This window comes from Mrakia frigida, assembly GCF_051309035.1.
Source record: "Mrakia frigida strain ATCC 22029 unplaced genomic scaffold BDY24scaffold_5, whole genome shotgun sequence".
NCBI classification, from domain to species: domain Eukaryota; kingdom Fungi; phylum Basidiomycota; class Tremellomycetes; order Cystofilobasidiales; family Mrakiaceae; genus Mrakia; species Mrakia frigida.
In genome coordinates, this window is record NW_027481276.1 from 671,467 (window position 1) to 686,586 (window position 15,120).

General features: G+C 53.5%; 6 protein-coding genes across 6 annotated transcripts; 3 read left to right on the top strand and 3 right to left on the bottom strand.

The window, feature by feature from the left end:
* Positions 1-223: 223 nt before the first annotated feature.
* On the top strand, positions 224-1,476 carry BDY24DRAFT_412619 (uncharacterized protein; the record flags this gene model as incomplete). The annotated part of the gene is made up of 9 exons (XM_076643085.1): positions 224-281; positions 392-415; positions 509-517; positions 594-676; positions 753-825; positions 921-958; positions 1,073-1,163; positions 1,256-1,271; positions 1,350-1,476. The coding sequence occupies 9 exons, from the start codon at positions 224-226 to the stop codon at positions 1,474-1,476; spliced, it is 519 nt and encodes a 172-aa protein (XP_076499600.1).
* Positions 1,477-1,912: 436 nt separating this feature from the next.
* Positions 1,913-2,893, bottom strand: BDY24DRAFT_412620 (uncharacterized protein; the record flags this gene model as incomplete). The annotated part of the gene is made up of 3 exons (XM_076643086.1): positions 1,913-2,251; positions 2,352-2,470; positions 2,629-2,893. 3 exons carry the CDS (start codon positions 2,891-2,893, stop codon positions 1,913-1,915), a joined length of 723 nt encoding a protein of 240 aa, XP_076499601.1.
* Positions 2,894-4,002: 1,109 nt separating this feature from the next.
* BDY24DRAFT_379741 (uncharacterized protein) lies at positions 4,003-4,984 on the bottom strand (the record flags this gene model as incomplete). The annotated part of the gene is made up of 4 exons (XM_076639085.1): positions 4,003-4,188; positions 4,339-4,543; positions 4,705-4,724; positions 4,886-4,984. Coding segments are annotated over 3 exons (282 nt in total), but the record flags the coding sequence as incomplete, so codon positions are not given.
* Positions 4,985-6,073: 1,089 nt separating this feature from the next.
* Positions 6,074-8,039, top strand: BDY24DRAFT_438946 (uncharacterized protein; the record flags this gene model as incomplete). Its single annotated transcript, XM_076644407.1, has 6 exons — positions 6,074-6,834; positions 7,041-7,056; positions 7,138-7,281; positions 7,364-7,601; positions 7,680-7,736; positions 7,835-8,039. 6 exons carry the CDS (start codon positions 6,074-6,076, stop codon positions 8,023-8,025), a joined length of 1,407 nt encoding a protein of 468 aa, XP_076499603.1. The 3' UTR covers positions 8,026-8,039.
* A 622-nt stretch (positions 8,040-8,661) lies between these two features.
* Positions 8,662-12,478, top strand: BDY24DRAFT_379748 (uncharacterized protein). Its single transcript, XM_076639086.1, has 17 exons — positions 8,662-9,433; positions 9,504-9,532; positions 9,657-9,841; positions 9,915-10,084; positions 10,178-10,269; positions 10,351-10,446; positions 10,524-10,579; positions 10,683-10,743; positions 10,823-10,968; positions 11,042-11,260; positions 11,364-11,434; positions 11,508-11,581; positions 11,670-11,715; positions 11,786-11,899; positions 11,993-12,119; positions 12,205-12,270; positions 12,359-12,478. Exons 1-17 carry the CDS (start codon positions 8,880-8,882, stop codon positions 12,371-12,373), a joined length of 2,121 nt encoding a protein of 706 aa, XP_076499604.1. The 5' UTR covers positions 8,662-8,879; the 3' UTR covers positions 12,374-12,478.
* BDY24DRAFT_379751 (uncharacterized protein) lies at positions 12,479-14,575 on the bottom strand. Its single transcript, XM_076639087.1, has 9 exons — positions 14,492-14,575; positions 14,225-14,397; positions 13,903-14,139; positions 13,697-13,823; positions 13,301-13,628; positions 13,060-13,225; positions 12,908-12,965; positions 12,625-12,832; positions 12,479-12,535 (listed from the first exon to the last, which is right to left on the bottom strand). Exons 1-9 carry the CDS (start codon positions 14,510-14,512, stop codon positions 12,495-12,497), a joined length of 1,359 nt encoding a protein of 452 aa, XP_076499605.1. The 5' UTR covers positions 14,513-14,575; the 3' UTR covers positions 12,479-12,494.
* Positions 14,576-15,120: the final 545 nt, after the last annotated feature.

Genomic DNA, 15,120 nt, shown 5'->3' on the forward strand with positions numbered 1-15,120 from the left:
GTTCCTTTCCTCTGTTTCTGGACGATCGAGTCCCACGCGCGTTTCTTACTTTTGGTGGTCCTCTAAACCCAACCTTCTTCGAGGGAAGGGTCTCTGAGCTTCAAAGAACAGGAAGAAGAAGTCTTCCCTTCAAACAGCTTCAACAACGACAACCTATTATTCTTCCGCTTTTTCTACATCTTCGCGTCGTCATACCTCCCCTCTCCCTCCTCCTCTTCTCAAGATGCTCTCCTTCGCGTCTTTCCTCCCCGTCGTCCTTCTGGGTTCGCTCTTCGTTCAAGGTTCGTGCCCACGCCCAACCTCTGCTCGCTCCTTCTCTTTCTCTTACCTTCACTTTAGTGGGTGTTTCACTCGCGCTGACCTCCTCTCGATGCTCTCCTCTTCTCTCCAGCTGCTGCACCTCAACGAGTTCTTTGTGAGTCGATCCTTGAACGACACCTCCCTGACTCGCCGAACTTCGAGCTCACCTTTCCTTCCTTCCCTTCTCCTCCTTCTTCTGCTCTTTCAGACGACAGCTGTTCGTCCCATCCGTCTCTCTCTTTCCCCTCGATTGTCCACCATCCTGACCTTCCCCTTTTCTTCCACCCCAACAGCTGGAGTTCTGCCTTCCCAGTCGACCATCCCTTCGGTGACTCTTTCCTTCTTAGACAGCGTCAGCTTCGAGCATGATGTTCCCGTGAGTCTGGCTTCCCGCTTTCTGCTTTGCTCAATCGCCAGTCCCCTGACCCATCTCGTCACTTGTATATCTACAGGAGGAATGCCTTCGAATCTGCGATATCGAACTCTCAGGGCCAGCTTGTGCTTCTTCGCCGAAGAGCGACGACTGTTCGTCCCGTCCCGTCCCTCCCTCTTGCTCTTCCTCACCTGGTCTTCCAATCTGACCCTCCTCTCCTCTTCGTTCACTCCCTGTGCATCCACAGGTCGATGTGACGCCCTCGTTCTCGCCGATCTCGAATCGGTTCGTTCCCGTTTCTCTCCCTCCCCTCCCCTCCCTCCCTCCCTCTTCAAACACTCGTCTCGCCCGCGGTTTTCTCCAAAACTGACTCAAACGCCTCCCACTTTCGCTTCTCAGTGCTTGTACTGCGTCGAAGCCGAGTGTCCCGATTCCCACATGCTCACCAACGCTGCTGGTCAACTTCGAACGGCCGCTGAGTTCGTCGCAGGTTCGTCGATCCCCGTCGTCTGTTCTTCCCGTCGAATCGAGCTCCGCTGACCTCCGTTCCTCTCCCTCTCCTCCCTTCTGCATCTTCTACAGACTACGAAGTCGCCTGGTAAGTCTCGACCCTCTCAACCTCTCATTCCGTCACGAATCGAAGCTCATCCGCTTCGCTCTTCTTCCATCTCTCCAGCACCCCAAGCTCCCGCTTCCGAGCCAACCGAATCAAACTCACCATCAAGGAGGAGCTCAGGAAGATGCGAGCTCAGGGTGGAGAGGCAGCGGATCCTTCTCTCTGGGGGTTGGCTCGTTCGAACTAATTGGTTTCATTCTCACTTTTCTCTCCCTTTCGACTCTCGATTTTGTTCTCTTCGCTTCGTCTTTACTTCTGCTGTTCTACGCCTCTTAACGTCCTTGGGTTATCTATCTATCTTCTCTATATCCCGCCTTTGCTCAATCCTTCTCTGGATCTGCATGTTGTGATTCTGCTCACTCCCTTCTTGCAAAAGTGAGAGATACATCGAGGAGAAGCTCGCTCTTCAGTCGATTTCGTTCTTCCATCATCGTGAAGGTTGACAATAGCACATATATTGAAGCTCGGTTCGAAGTTGAGGAAGGCAGATCGAAGGGTCAGAGCAAGAAAAAGAAGAATGACCAAATCGGAGACGCGTCGACGGAAAGCCAAAAGCAGGACGAAGGGAAGAAAAGTATCACCTCCGAAGCCCAAAAAGTTCGCATTACTGAAATGAAAACCTATCAACCCAGAACCAACGTCAAGATGGCTAGCCCAACTACCAGAGCCTCGCCGACCTCACTCTCTCTCCTCCCATCACTCGACGACGCAGCTACCGAAACACCCGTCGCCGTCGCCGCCCTCGTCGTCGCTGCTCGAGTCGTTTGAACGAACTCTCCTCCGCCTCCTACACCTCCGATGGTGGGAGTCGCTTCCGGCTCGAGCGAAGAGCTGGCAGCAGACTCGATTTCGACCTCGACCTCGAGTTTGGTCGGATCTTCCTCGACCTCTGGTGTATTGGGGGGTTCGACGATGGGAGTCTCGTCAGGAAGATCGTAGAGAGAGACGTCGTAGCCGAGCTCCTGATTACATTCCATGAAGGAGAAGGGACAGGACGGTAAGTCAGCAAGCGTTTTGGAGTGCTCGAGCGACGCGTGAGGAACGAGACGGAAAAGAACGAACCAGGCAGACTTCTTGGCCCTCTTTCAGGTAGATCCCCGTTTGAGAATCAGGCCGCTCGAGGACACACTCGTTGCACGCTACCAGTTGAGCCCAAGGACCCTCTCCACACAAACAGCCCGCTTATCGGAGTTTCAAAGGGAGAAGAAGTCAGCTTGAGTCCGAATCGACCGTCGAGACGCGTCGCCCAGCTTCGACCCAGCTTCTGCACGACCAAGCAATGATAGGCATCTCTCTCTTGGAAGGATCCGAGCTCATATCGAGAACAAAGTTTACTCACCAGCTTCCAGCGGAGTGACGTCCAAATCCCCTTCAACCTCCCCTGCGCAAAGATAAAAAGCCAGAAGCCATTCATCGCACGTCGCACAGATCCCAGCGCCGTCAGGGAGAATGGTGATAGGTTCATCGGGAGCTGTGATGGTTCCATCTTGGTGACTGAGGAAGGAGGTGGTGATCTTCTGGAGCCAGGAGGGAGGAGGAGGGATGGAGGCGGCGAGAGCGATGGTCGGGAAACCGGCGAAGAAGAGGAGAAGAAGAAGGTGCATCGTTGAACGAGTAGGGTTATGGTAGCTCCGAGATCGTGGAATTATCTGAAGAGAGGGAGATGGAAGTTGAGGAAAACGGGAAGCGAGAGATGCTCGCCAATCGGAAGGAAAAGAGATCAGCAGGGAGGAGAGGGAATCGGAGAGATCGAGCCAGACACGGGGCGAGGAAAGGAAGGGACAGCTTCGTCCGTACCTAGAAACATCCGTTGTAGTAGAGTTTGGGAATGAAGCGAGCTGATTTAGCTTGGCGAAGGAGCGAGATGCGAAGGGAGAAGGACGAGGAGGCGATGAGCTCGGTTCGGTTCAGGTTGTGTGAGAGTTCGGAAGCTCGAACGTCTTTTGAACGAGGCGGGAAGCGAAAAGGAGAGCTCATTTCGACAGCTGAGTCCCCTCGATCAAGAGCTTGAGCTCCGAGTCTGCTTTCATAAACCGAATCACCGAAAGAGCGCGATGCGGAGATGCGACGACGCGTCTTCGAAGACGAGTCGAGTGCTGAAGCGAAGCCTGTTCGTTCTCGTTCGGAGCTGAGAGATGTGAGATACATTGTACATACATAGAGGCGACATCAAAGAGTCAAGAACAATCAATCCTAAGCGAAGAAGGCAAAATGAAAGGACCCGAGAGAAATGAAACGAAACCAAAACGAGACGCGACCGAGAGGCGAGAAGAAAGGAGACCGAGTCGTAGTAGTTACAAGAGGAGAACGAGTCTGAAGATCCGAACGAAGACTAGTTCAAACCAAAACCAGAACCATCATCGAGAAACCAAAGATAGCAGCAGCAGCAGCGACAACGACCTCTCGCTCCCTCCTCTCAGCACCTGAGGTCGAAGCTGCAGAGCCTCCCGTCGCAGTTGCAGCTCGAGTCGTCGTTCCTGCTCGAGTAGTAGTACCTGACCCACTTCCGCTTCCGGTACCAGTCCCACCAGAAGTTCCAGGGGTTCCAGGAGCTCCAGGGGTTCCAGGAGCTCCAGGGGTTCCAGGAGTTCCAGGGACGATGATGATGGTTGGGTCCTCCTTCTCAGGATCTTCAGGGTCAGGAATATCCCCAACGATCTCGGTTTTGGAGGGAAGCTCGAAGAGATCGACCGTCTGGCCGAGTTCCTGATTTGGTGGAGGAAGGTGAAGAAACAGTGTCAGTCACGGCGAGGGAAAGCGAACGAAACCAGGGGAGAAGAACGAACGGCGCAGGTGTTTTGAGCGTCTTTGAGACGGATCTCGGTCTGCGAGTTAGTGTTGTCTCGGACGCAGCGATTACAGTCGATGAGTTGGGCCCAATTTGAGCATAGACAGTCGCCTGAGATTGAGCGTAGCAAAGAGGGAGGGGAGGAAGAAGTCAGCACGGCTCGATTTTGAGACGCGTCGTCAATCTCGCTCCCAACTCCCTCTCGCCCCACTCCAAACCTGAACCAAGAGCGCCACCAAAAAGTGAAAAGGAGCTGCTCACCGGCCTCTAAGTCTGTGACATCACCATCGGCCTCAGCGTCCGCTACACAAGACTCGAAGGTCGAGACCCAGTCGTCGCAACTCGAACAGACACCTTGAGCGTTGATAGAGACAGGCGAGATGGGGGTTTCGACGCTGATAGTCTGAGGGACGAGAGGGATATAGGGGGGGAGGCTGCCGATCGAGTTGCCGAGATAGCCAGCGTCCTATTGAGGTCGAGGCGGGAGGGGAAGGAAGGCAGTCGGGAGGCGGTGAGTTGAGAAAGAAATAAATGGTGTCAGAGAAGGAAGTTGTGCAAAAGAAAAGGTAGGCAGGTAAGTAGAGAGAGAGGATAGATGAGGTGAGAAGGAGGAATACCGGAACGAACCTTGCAATCGGACTCAGCGTCTGTGGGAGGGGAAGAAAGGAAGGAGCGAGGGCCCAAGAAGAAGCAATTTTAGTCATGAACTCACACCGAGAAGAAGACGAGCGGAGAGAGATAAGAAGAGAGAGGAGGAAAAAAAGAAAGAGGGCAGAGAAAAGGGAACATCGAAAGTGAAAGCACGAACTTCCGAGATCAATCTCGATCTGAGCGGTAGGATCGAGGTCTGCGCAGGTCGCACAGAGCAGGAGGTCGCTCCAAGCAGTAGCGCTACACAGGCAACGCTCTAAATGGGGAAGGACGAGGCAGGAGGAGGAAGAATCAGTATCCATCAGTTCGAGACGCGTCGATCACATTTTTCCCCTTCTCCAACGCACCGGCAGTCGTACGCAGTCGAAAGAAGATGTGTACTCACCGGCATCGAGCTGACTGGCGGCTGCAGCTGTACAAGTTGGGTAGGTTGCAATCCAGTAGTTGCAAGTCGAGCAGAACCCGTTGGATCCAAAGTCGGAGACAGGGTCGGTGTACAGAGTGAATCGTCGTCCCAAGTCTGAGCTGATTCCAGGGAACGAAGATCGAGGAGGAGTAGACGCGGCGAAAGCGAGGGTAGCGACGACGAGGAGGGAGGGGAAGAAGAGGAGGAGGTTGAGCATCTTGTCGAGAGTGGTTGGGTTCAGTTGGGGTTGTGGTAGATGGTGGTTGAGATGTAGAAGAGAGAGTGAGAGACTAGTGAGCCAAAACGTAATCGGGAAGCGAGAAAGATGGTTTCCTGCCAAGTTGAAGAAGAAAAGAGATCAGGAGGGGAGGGGGCACGGGAGCGTCGGATGTAGACCTGTGGAACGAACAGCTTTAATCCGATCGTAGAGATTCATGGAAGTTGTGTAGAGTTGGGAGTCGGGCGAGAAGGGGCTTGGAACTGAGAGAGAGTCACGAACGAAGGGAAGAGGCGGTGGTCAGGCTCGGAACGAGTTCAGGTTGAGAGTTCGTTAAGAATGGACACGAGTGCTTTTTGGAAGAGAGGAGAGCTCACGAGTGAAGAGTAGGAGATGGAGAGTGTATAAAAGAGCATTCGAGAGTCGGTTTCTTAAGAGTGGGGGCGAGAGGTTGAACGACGAGGAGCGAAGGGAACGCCGGAGGGCTGAAAAGGATCCCCTTCGTTTGAGCTCTTCTGGAGGGCTGAGATTTGAAGATAAACTGCGTAGAGGTCGAGGGATCGAAGGAAGATGGACATCTTGATGAGTACGAAGGAGCTCGAGCTCTCTGTATACTCTGTGAGCGAGTTGGATGAGTGTTTGAAGTCAAACAGGTCGAGGTGACATTGGAATCGCGTTGAGCTCGACCTCCTCCTTCTTTTTCTTTTCTTCTCTCAACGACGATGGCCGCTCGGTCACGATTATCACCTTCGAATCTCACTCCCATCTCGACCTCACCTTCCATCTCCCCCTTCTTCAAATCTCCAACTTCAAGATCTCCTGGAATCCGTCTGCTATCTTCGCCTTCAACTCCCTCCTCCCCTCGACGATGTCGCTCCTCCTTCCTCCCTCGATCCAAAGCTCGGTTCCTCCTCGTCCTCATCCTCCTCGCTCTCCTCACCCTCGTCTTCACCTCTATCGCCTACTTTCCACCTCTAGACCATTACGACCTCCCTCAACCTCCCCTCGAATCCATCGCGCGCTCGTTCGAAGAGCTCGATTACGCCCTCGCGACCTCACCCTTTCAACCTCACCTCGTAGGATGCCCTCAGCAACAACAACACCAACCAACCAACTCCTCCCGACTTCAGCCCCGTCCCCCGCTCCTCCTCCTCCTCGGTATCTTCTCAACAGCAGACAAAGTTGACCGGAGGAACTTCCTTCGCAACCAAACTCGCTACGAAGGAGAATGGCCAACCGAGGGAAAGTATCGCACGGACTTCAGATTCATTCTAGGACGACCGAAGGGGCTCAAGTCCAAGTGGAAGGTTTGGTGGGAGAACAGGAAGTACGGAGATCTGGTAGTGGTGGATTGCGAGGAGAACATAGATACGGGGAAGACGCATGCGTTCTTGCAGTGGGCGAGCGAGGGAAGGGAGAGGGAGAGGGGTTGGTTCTGGGAGGTCAAGGGAAACAGGTCGGAGGAGGAACCGAAGTTCGTCATGTGAGTAGGGGGGTTCAGCTTTTGAGGAGTTCGTAGGTTGGGAGATTTAGGGCTGGGTTGAAGGTTTGGAGCTCTGGGAGCGAAGGAGGAAGGGAGGGAGGGAGGGAGGGAGAAACGATGTTGAGCTCGGCGTTTTTCGACGATCCTCTCTTTCTCTTTGTAGCAGCCAAGAGCTGACCCTGTATCTTTCCTCCTCACTCATACAGGAAAGCAGACGATGATGTACGTCTCGCGCTCGTTGTTTCCTTTCTCTCGCAGGAGCTAAGCTCACTCTTGCCGCTCTCCCTCCCCTCTTCTCTTCAGACACTCCTCGTTATGCCCAACGTCCTCGCCGCTCTCGGATCGATGGACTGCTCATTAAATATATACTGGGGGACCTCAGCTGGAGCTACTCATTACTTTGACCGCTACTTCCGAGGTCTGGGATATGCTTTGAGCTGGCCGCTGGTGAGTCGTTTTGTTTTGACTTTTCAAGACGCGTCCGTTTCTCTTCGATGCTGACCCTTCTCGCATCGTCATCTCCTCAAAGGTCAAGTGGATCGGTAGCTCAAATATGTTTGCACTCTTCCTCATCTCCAACGCCTCGCTCTTCTTGTCGATGATCCGGTCGTCGTCCTTCGACGCGTCGAAGGTTGCTGACTCTCTCGTTCTTTCGCTTCGTTTCTCCAGAACCCCAGCTCACATGACCAAGATCGAGGATGCTCGTACAGCCCAATGGCTTCGCCATCTGGATCCTGAGGTCGATCCTGTTCAGTATATCGACAATGGTAAGAACACAACCTTCTCTTCCGTCGCTTTTTTCGTCTCAAAACTGACGTGACTTTGCTCTTCTCCCACTCTTCAAGGCTGGACCATGGTCGATTACAATCAAGCGGATCTCTCCCTCGAGACGGTTGCTCTTCGTTCGTTCCTCATCTGCTTTCTTCCTTCCTCTCTCTTCTCCTCGCGTCTAACCAAACCAACCGCTGACCCTCTTCCTCCTTTCCTTCTTCTTTCGCAGACTTCCTGAAATGGGATGCCGAGTTCCTCGAAGAGCAAGCCAAAGTACGGAAAGTCTGGTCGGACGCTGGGAAGGCTTATACGCCCCAAGAAGGGGTGGATTGGAGGAAGAGCGTCGAAGTTGGACGGGTTCAGCCTGACGCGGCGAGGAAGGAGTGGGAGAGGCAGAAGGCTGCTGGATGGGATGTTTAATTCTTAACCTCTTGCGGGATTTCTCGTTGGGAAAGTGAGTGGGTCGTGAGGCGAGAGTATCAGGAAGAGAAGACGAAGGACAAGAAGTTCGGAGGTCGCGACTTGTTTCGACCTTCTTCGGTTGTTCTTCCTTGCTTGGAAACTGGGGTCAAGCGAGACTACCTCGCTAGAGTTGACTATAGTGCAGATTTCTAACAGCGCGGGGAAATAACAGGTGTAATACTACAGAAGGTGTAGATCTGAAACAGCTAGATCAAAAAAAGAAACGCAACCGAGAGGCGCATGGGCTGAAAGTTGTTTGGTTTCCCTTTGATCAGATCTTCTACTCGTTGAGGACGAGATAGTAAGTTGAACTAACTCATCTGCCTCCCTCTCGATGTACAGAGAAGAGGAAGAAAACTTCACGAAACCCTCTGGCTGGTGGCGGAAGAAAAAAAAACCTCGCGACAGCTCGTCGGTCCCTCCTTTTTTTGCACCCGGCTACGAGACCTCAGCTTGCGGTTACCAATTAAGAAGTTGCACGAGGAGCTCTCTGATTGGAATCGGACGGAGAGTCAACTTTCGAAGCGAGAGAAAAGGTGACAGGAAAAGGGTAAACAGGGCCGCCTCACCAACCTCTCCTTTTGGCGCGGCCTCCTCTCCTGACATCTTTAACTTCCAATTTATCTCGCTCTAGGTCCAGCTCAACGTCCATCCTTCAGCACTCATGCTCCCTAAAATCTTTCAAAGGAGTTTTTCAGAAAGCTTGCGGCGAGGACCCCACCGCGTCCGAAATCAAGGGTGAGCTGCAAGCGCTCGCTTCCTGCCTTTAATCCTCTAACTCCCTCCTTCCCTTCTTTCTATCTCTCCTCAGGATGGGGAAGTTCTCCACCTACATCTTTACCCGGACTTCTCTTCGAGTCGTCGCCACCTTCCTTCTCGTGTTCGCGTTCGGACTGCTCCTCCTCGACTCCTCGTTCCTCTCCTCCCCTTCATCCTCTCCCCCCTCCCTCCCTCCCCCTTCGGACGGCGACGGAATGGCCACCTGGTCTCGTTTCGACCGCATACAAACCCATAGGAAACCACCGGATCCTCCAACGAGCTCGGAAGGTCGTTGCCTCTTCCAGGATCCTCTAGGTCACCTCCCTTTCGCCAACCACATCCCTCCGACGACCTCCTCCTCCTCCTCTGCGTCCCCTCCTCTACTCTCCTCCTCTCCGCTGGACGTCAAGTCGACTCAGCTCTCTGGAATCCTCCGAGTGGACGAGTCGAACGAAGGGCAGATGCACCCCATGCTTCTCTTGATTCGAGAAGGAGAAACCAAGTTTATGGCGAAGCTCAAGAGCCAGAGTTCGACGCTCGAGGACGCTGTCAAGGAGTACGAGCGAAGGAACGATGGGAGGAGTGTACCTCAGGGTTTTGACAAGTGGTGAGTACTCAAACAGCCTGTTCATCTTCCTATATCAGAAATTTTGACCTCGTTATCTTTTCTCTGGCAGGTTTGAGTTCGCTCTGAAGCAGGACGTCTGTGAGCTCGACCCTCCCTCCTTCTTTCCCTCCGAACCTCCCCTTCCCCTCCCTCTCTTACGAACCTCCACGTCGAACCTTTCCCCGCTGACTTTCTCACATCCTTCATCATTCCTCCCTTCCAGTATTCCCAGACGAGTTCGACCAGATCTCTGCTTCCTTCCTCCCATGGCTCAAGATCTCGCCAGCTGAACGGTATTGTCGCCTGAGAGAGACGGAGCATCGTCGGTTTGGACCCGACGGACTTGCTGAGGCGAATGGGAAACAGAACCTCGTCAGGTTGATCTCTGATGGAATGGGAGGTCTCGGTGTGAGTCCCCTTTCTTACAGAAGGTTGGAGAACAGAAACTGATCGTCGTCCCGGGTTTTTGTTTGAATCGCAGTGGGAGCCTCTTCTATCTCCCTTTACCCCTCGCTACCCTCCTCCTTCTCGCTCTCCAAAGAGATCTTCCACCTCTCCCTACATCCCTACCCATACCCTCAAACCCAACAAACGAACCAAAGCTCTTCTAGACCTTCTGTCACCCATTCGTTCCCTCCTGCCTCGCTTCTCGTGAGCTCGCTCTCCTCGCTTCAGCCCTTGGCGCTCGCTTCTCTCCCTCCAAGCTGATGCCTCCTTCTGCCGTCTTTTTTTCCCTTCTCTCAGTATCGTCATCAACTGTGCAGACCAACCTATGGTACTGCTCTCTTCCAGTCAGAAAGCTGAACTCTCTCCTGGACCAGCAACTCGAGATTTCGGTTCGTTTGCGATCAAGCCTCGCTTCGTTCTTCTCGCTTGTGCTGACCTCTTCTCTCTTCTCCCCTGTTGCATTTCCTCAGCTCCTTCACCTTTAAACGACCAATCGGACGTACCGGTCACTTGGGAAGCTGTCTGTCGGGGAGTGGTTCCCAACAATGCTAGCGACTCGAGTGAAGGTGAGTCGAGACTCCTTTCGTTTCGTTCGACGCGTCGCTCCGAACTGATCTATCTTCCCTCTTTCTTGGACGAACAGGCTTCTCCTTCGTTGCTTCTCGGGCTTTGGCCAATGATCCTTGCGTTCATCCTATGGTACGTGCCTTTCTCGTGTATTTCTCGACGAGAAATGGTGCCGCTCGAACCGAACTGGACTGAGTCGCCGCCCTTTGTTCCTTCTGCCCTTCTTTCGATACAGATCCGAGAGAACCACGGTCTCTTCCTCGATCAAGGAAAGGCTACCTTCAAGCACATTTCTCGTTCGTTCTTTTTCGGCTCTGGTTTCGAAACTACGACATCGACGACTGACCTCGACCTCCCCCCTCCCTTCCTTTTCAGACGGCCGTCTCCTCCCAATCTGGTCGCAGTCCTCCACCTCTCATCACTCCGACTTCCTCGTTCCAGCCGTCGGAATAGACGGTCGTTTCCCTCAACCAGGGAAGAAGGACGTGGCGTGGTCGTTCAAGAAAGCTCAGGTCTTTTGGGTTTGTCACCGTTTCTCCTTCCTCCCTTCCTCCCTCCGAAGTGAACTGACCGATCTTCCTTCCTCTTCAACAGCGCGGATCAGCAACAGGAATGTCCAACGTCATCTCGGAACCTCCAGCGTGGCTCAAGTCCCATCGAAGTCGTCTCCACCTGCTCGCCAACGATCTCACTCCAGGAGCGTCGGAATCCGTCTGTGCTGTCGCTGCTTTCGGAGGACTGGTAGTCAAAAAAGCTTGGAAGTCGACGGTGGGAGCTTGGATGGACGTCAAGCTTGCATCTACGATCTTCTGGGTGAGTTCTGCAATCTCGTCTCGTCCGTCTCGCTCGAGCCTCACGCGTCTCATGGCTAAATATCGTCCCCCCTTCCCTTCCTTCTCCGCTTCCCGTCCCTCAGCAATGGTTCAGCTGGTGGCCTGAGCTTGGACAGCAGTGCTCGTGGAGGGATGGAAGTTGCGCTCAGCTGAAGTGAGCCACTTTTTTCGTTGGCTCTATCATTTGCCTCTTTGTCGAATCTGACTCTTCCCTTTCTTCCACCCAGATCCTACCTCAAGTTCGCTCTGAAAGCTCCCGAAGACGAGGTCGATCTCTACAAGTTTGCTCTGGACGTTGATGGTGAGTTCTCTTTTCATTCCTCGTCTTTCTTGGGCAACGAACCGTCGAAGCGGACGAGACGCGTCCTCCCTTTCCTCTTCTTCTTCAGGCAACTCCTGGTCTGCGAGGTTCTTCAGACTGCTGGCCAGCAAGAGGTCAGTCTCTCTTTCTTCGTCTTGCTTCGGACTCTTCTTTGCTGATCTCCGTCCTTCTCTCTCACCTCAGTCTCGTCATCAAATCGACCATCTTCGTCGAATGGAACACCGAGACCCACCCGGACTGGTTCGGCTACGTTCCATCACACTGGTCGTTCCGAGATCTTCATTCCATCGTGGCCTTGTGAGTTTCCTTCTCCGTGCTTCCACGAGTAACTTCGTCGCTCTCCTCGTACTGACACCTCATCCCTCGTCCTTTCCTTTTTCCGTTTCGCAGCTTTAAAGGACCCATCGACGGAGAAGGTCGCTATCAGGACTTTGAGGCGTACGATGAGATTGCTAGAGTCATGGCCGAGAACGGAAAGTGCTTCCAACAGCGGGCGTGGCGGATAGAGGACATGCAGGTCAGTCTTCCCTCTCTCTCTCTGCTCCTCGTTCCCTTCGCTCTTCGTTCCGATGCTGATGCCTCCTTTTATTTTCTCCTTTCAGATCTACATGCTGCGAGCACTGTTAGAGTATGCTAGGTTGTTCAACGAGGAGGATGCGGATGGGATGGTGAGTCCCTTGACTTCGACGAGTCGAGCGGAGAGAAGAGACGAGAGAACTGACTCGACGCCCTTCGTTTTCACTTTCCCTCTCGCAGGATCTCGGGCTATGATAATGTGGTCTTAGACAGTGCATTTAGGTTAATCTGGTTATTGACGATTTTAATGACGGTTTGTGTAGTCTATCTTTCTTCGTGTCGCTTCCTCTCTCGAGTTGAGTCGACGCGTTGTGGCTCATGCATCGACGGGAGAGGGGATGTGCTGAGCAACGAAAGCTGAAGAAACCAAGAGAAGAAAACGAAGGAAAGGGAAGAAGGATTCAGTCTCTCGCATCGAAGAGGCAAGGACGAAAAGAAGGACTGACAGAAATGCTCGCCGTCTCCGTCCATCGAGACGATCCAGTCGAGCTCGGTAGTATCGCCCTCTACGACGATGACGTCCCCATGTTGAACCATCCGGAGCTGGAGGTTGTCGTCCTTCCTTGACTTGATATTGCGAGGACGGAAGGTGACCGACGAGTCGGAACCGAGGGAGAGGAACGAGAAGGTCGAGGTGGTCGGAGGGGAGTATTTCTGGGCCGCCAAGACGAAGGAGAGGGTGATGGGTGATGAGTGACGAAGTACAGAAGTAGTAGACAAAGAACCTACGGGAGCTTGAAGAAGTCCGAGACCAGGTTGTTGACACACAGCGAGGAGTTGCGTGAACCTGGAACGACGAGAACGACGGCCGGGAGGGAGAGAAACAAGAGGGCAATGATCAGCTTGAATCCTGAGGGAGGAGAAACTGAACGAGGACTTACTCGAACCCCCCAGCAGAGCTCAGAGATGATCTCACGTTCATGAACTCTACGACGTCGAGCAGCCAGTCTTCAGCATCAGCCCAGCTCGTCGCGTGAGGGAACGAAGGGAGGCAGGATTTCCCCTGGAGTCCGATGAGATGGGTCATGATGGGGAGACGAGCGGCAGCTAGAATGTTGCGATGAAGAAGGGAACCGTTAGCATTGATGCATCGAGGGAGAGAACGAAGAAGAGAGAGCTCACGCGTCTTCGTCGTTCCATCGTTCCACATCCTCTCCAACGGCACCTTCCTTTTCTGCATCGCGTCCAACGCTCGATTCGGGACAACCAGGCCTCCTCCTCCCTCCTTCGAGAAGACATGATGCACCAGAACCTGTTTTCCAGGCGACAGCTCCAGCTGGTAAGACCGAACGTCGCTTCCGTCCGAGAGGCAGATGAGACGGGAGTTGATCACGCAGGAAGGGATGTAGGGAGAGCCGAGATCGATCCGCGAGCCCACAGCTACCATGCGTTGAGGAGGACGTAGTTTGGCGAGGGTGAGAGGTTTGGGGAGTTGGTGATGGTTTGGAGTCTGAAGAAGGGAGGAGAAGGAGGGAAGAGTGAGCGACGAGAGAGAGGACGAGAAGGGGAGTCCCTCACAGAACACGCTGAACAGATCAGAGAGCTCCAATCTTCGATATGAGAGACTTTGGCGCAAGAGGAGCACTGAACTCCGCTCCAGATGTTCTTGGGCACGAGCCTCAGGCTGAGAGGATTGAGGAGGGAACTGAACGAGCGAGAGGGGAGAGAGGTGTGTCAAGAATCCTCTCGAAGAGCGCTCTCGCTTCCCTCTGAAACAGACTCACTTTGGTTCAAACAAGCATCTACACCCGTACTGAGTCTCCTCTATCTCAAGTATGTTGAAGAGTCCTAAGACGACGTAGCGAGTCTTCTCGACGTAGACGTCGTGAGCTTCCTCCGCGATCAAGACGATGGAGACGGAAAGGGCTTTCGCTCGATTGAGAGCGAACAGATACGTAGTTTGAGGAGTCTGAGCGTTTTTCCGAGATGTTGTACTTGATGAAGGAAGCGTCGAAGGACCGCTGAGCGAGAGAGGGGAAGTGGGGACGTTCAGCGAAGGGAGGAGGAGAAGGAGGAGGAGGAGGAGGAAGGAGAGGTTGAGCTCACACAATGAGGAGGAGGTCCTTCTCCCGTTCTGGAACATCTCTTGACGAGAAGTTGGTCTCTCCTATGAGAAGAGCTCGTGCTAGTCCATTGGAGGTGAGCTGAATGAAGTCGGAAGAGCCTTTGATAGGGGTAGGGGTCGAGAAGTAGGGGAGCACATGAAGGGCGTCGAACGTCTTTTGGGGAAGGGCCGAGGGAAAGAAGGAAGGAAGCGGTTAAGGCTGAGCTTGAACAAAGCGAGACCTGCATGAGAAAAGAGCTGAGACTCACAAGAGTCCAGGGATGGCTCATCCGAGGGAGGAGAGGGGGGAAGAAGGGGAAGTAGAAGGGGTCGAAGGAAGGAAGCCGTCAGAGGCAGAGTGGGAGTCGCTCGAGCTTGGGCTTCCTTCTCTCGATCTTGCAGTTCAGCCCAGCTCTTCTTCGAGATGTAAAAAGACGAAAAGAGAAACAGACGATAATACAATAAACACTTCTAATAAGCCATCCAAGCCAAATTCAGAACCCGACCCTAAAACCTGCTCCTTCGAACGCGTCGCACCTTCCTCCTCCTCTTCTCAAAACCCTGCTCCCACCTTCCTCTTCTTCCTCATCTCCCAACTCCAACCCTGCAGCTGAAACCTCTGGCTTTCTCTAACAGTCGTAGGACGTTTCCTCCTCCCGATTCGGTAAGAGGACGGGGAGGAGGAGGAGCGGCGACGAGAACTCGTCCTGGTCGGAGGGGCAGAAGAGGAGGATGCTGAGGGATGAAGGGACTTGATCTCGAGGGTAGCATTACTTAGATTCGGGGTTGCTTACTTCTCCCATCAGGAACTGTTTCCACGACGACGCCTCCCTTCTTTTGCTTCGTTTTTGGTCGCGAGGCGTTCTGGTTCTGACGGTCCTTCGTCGTCTTGTTCTCG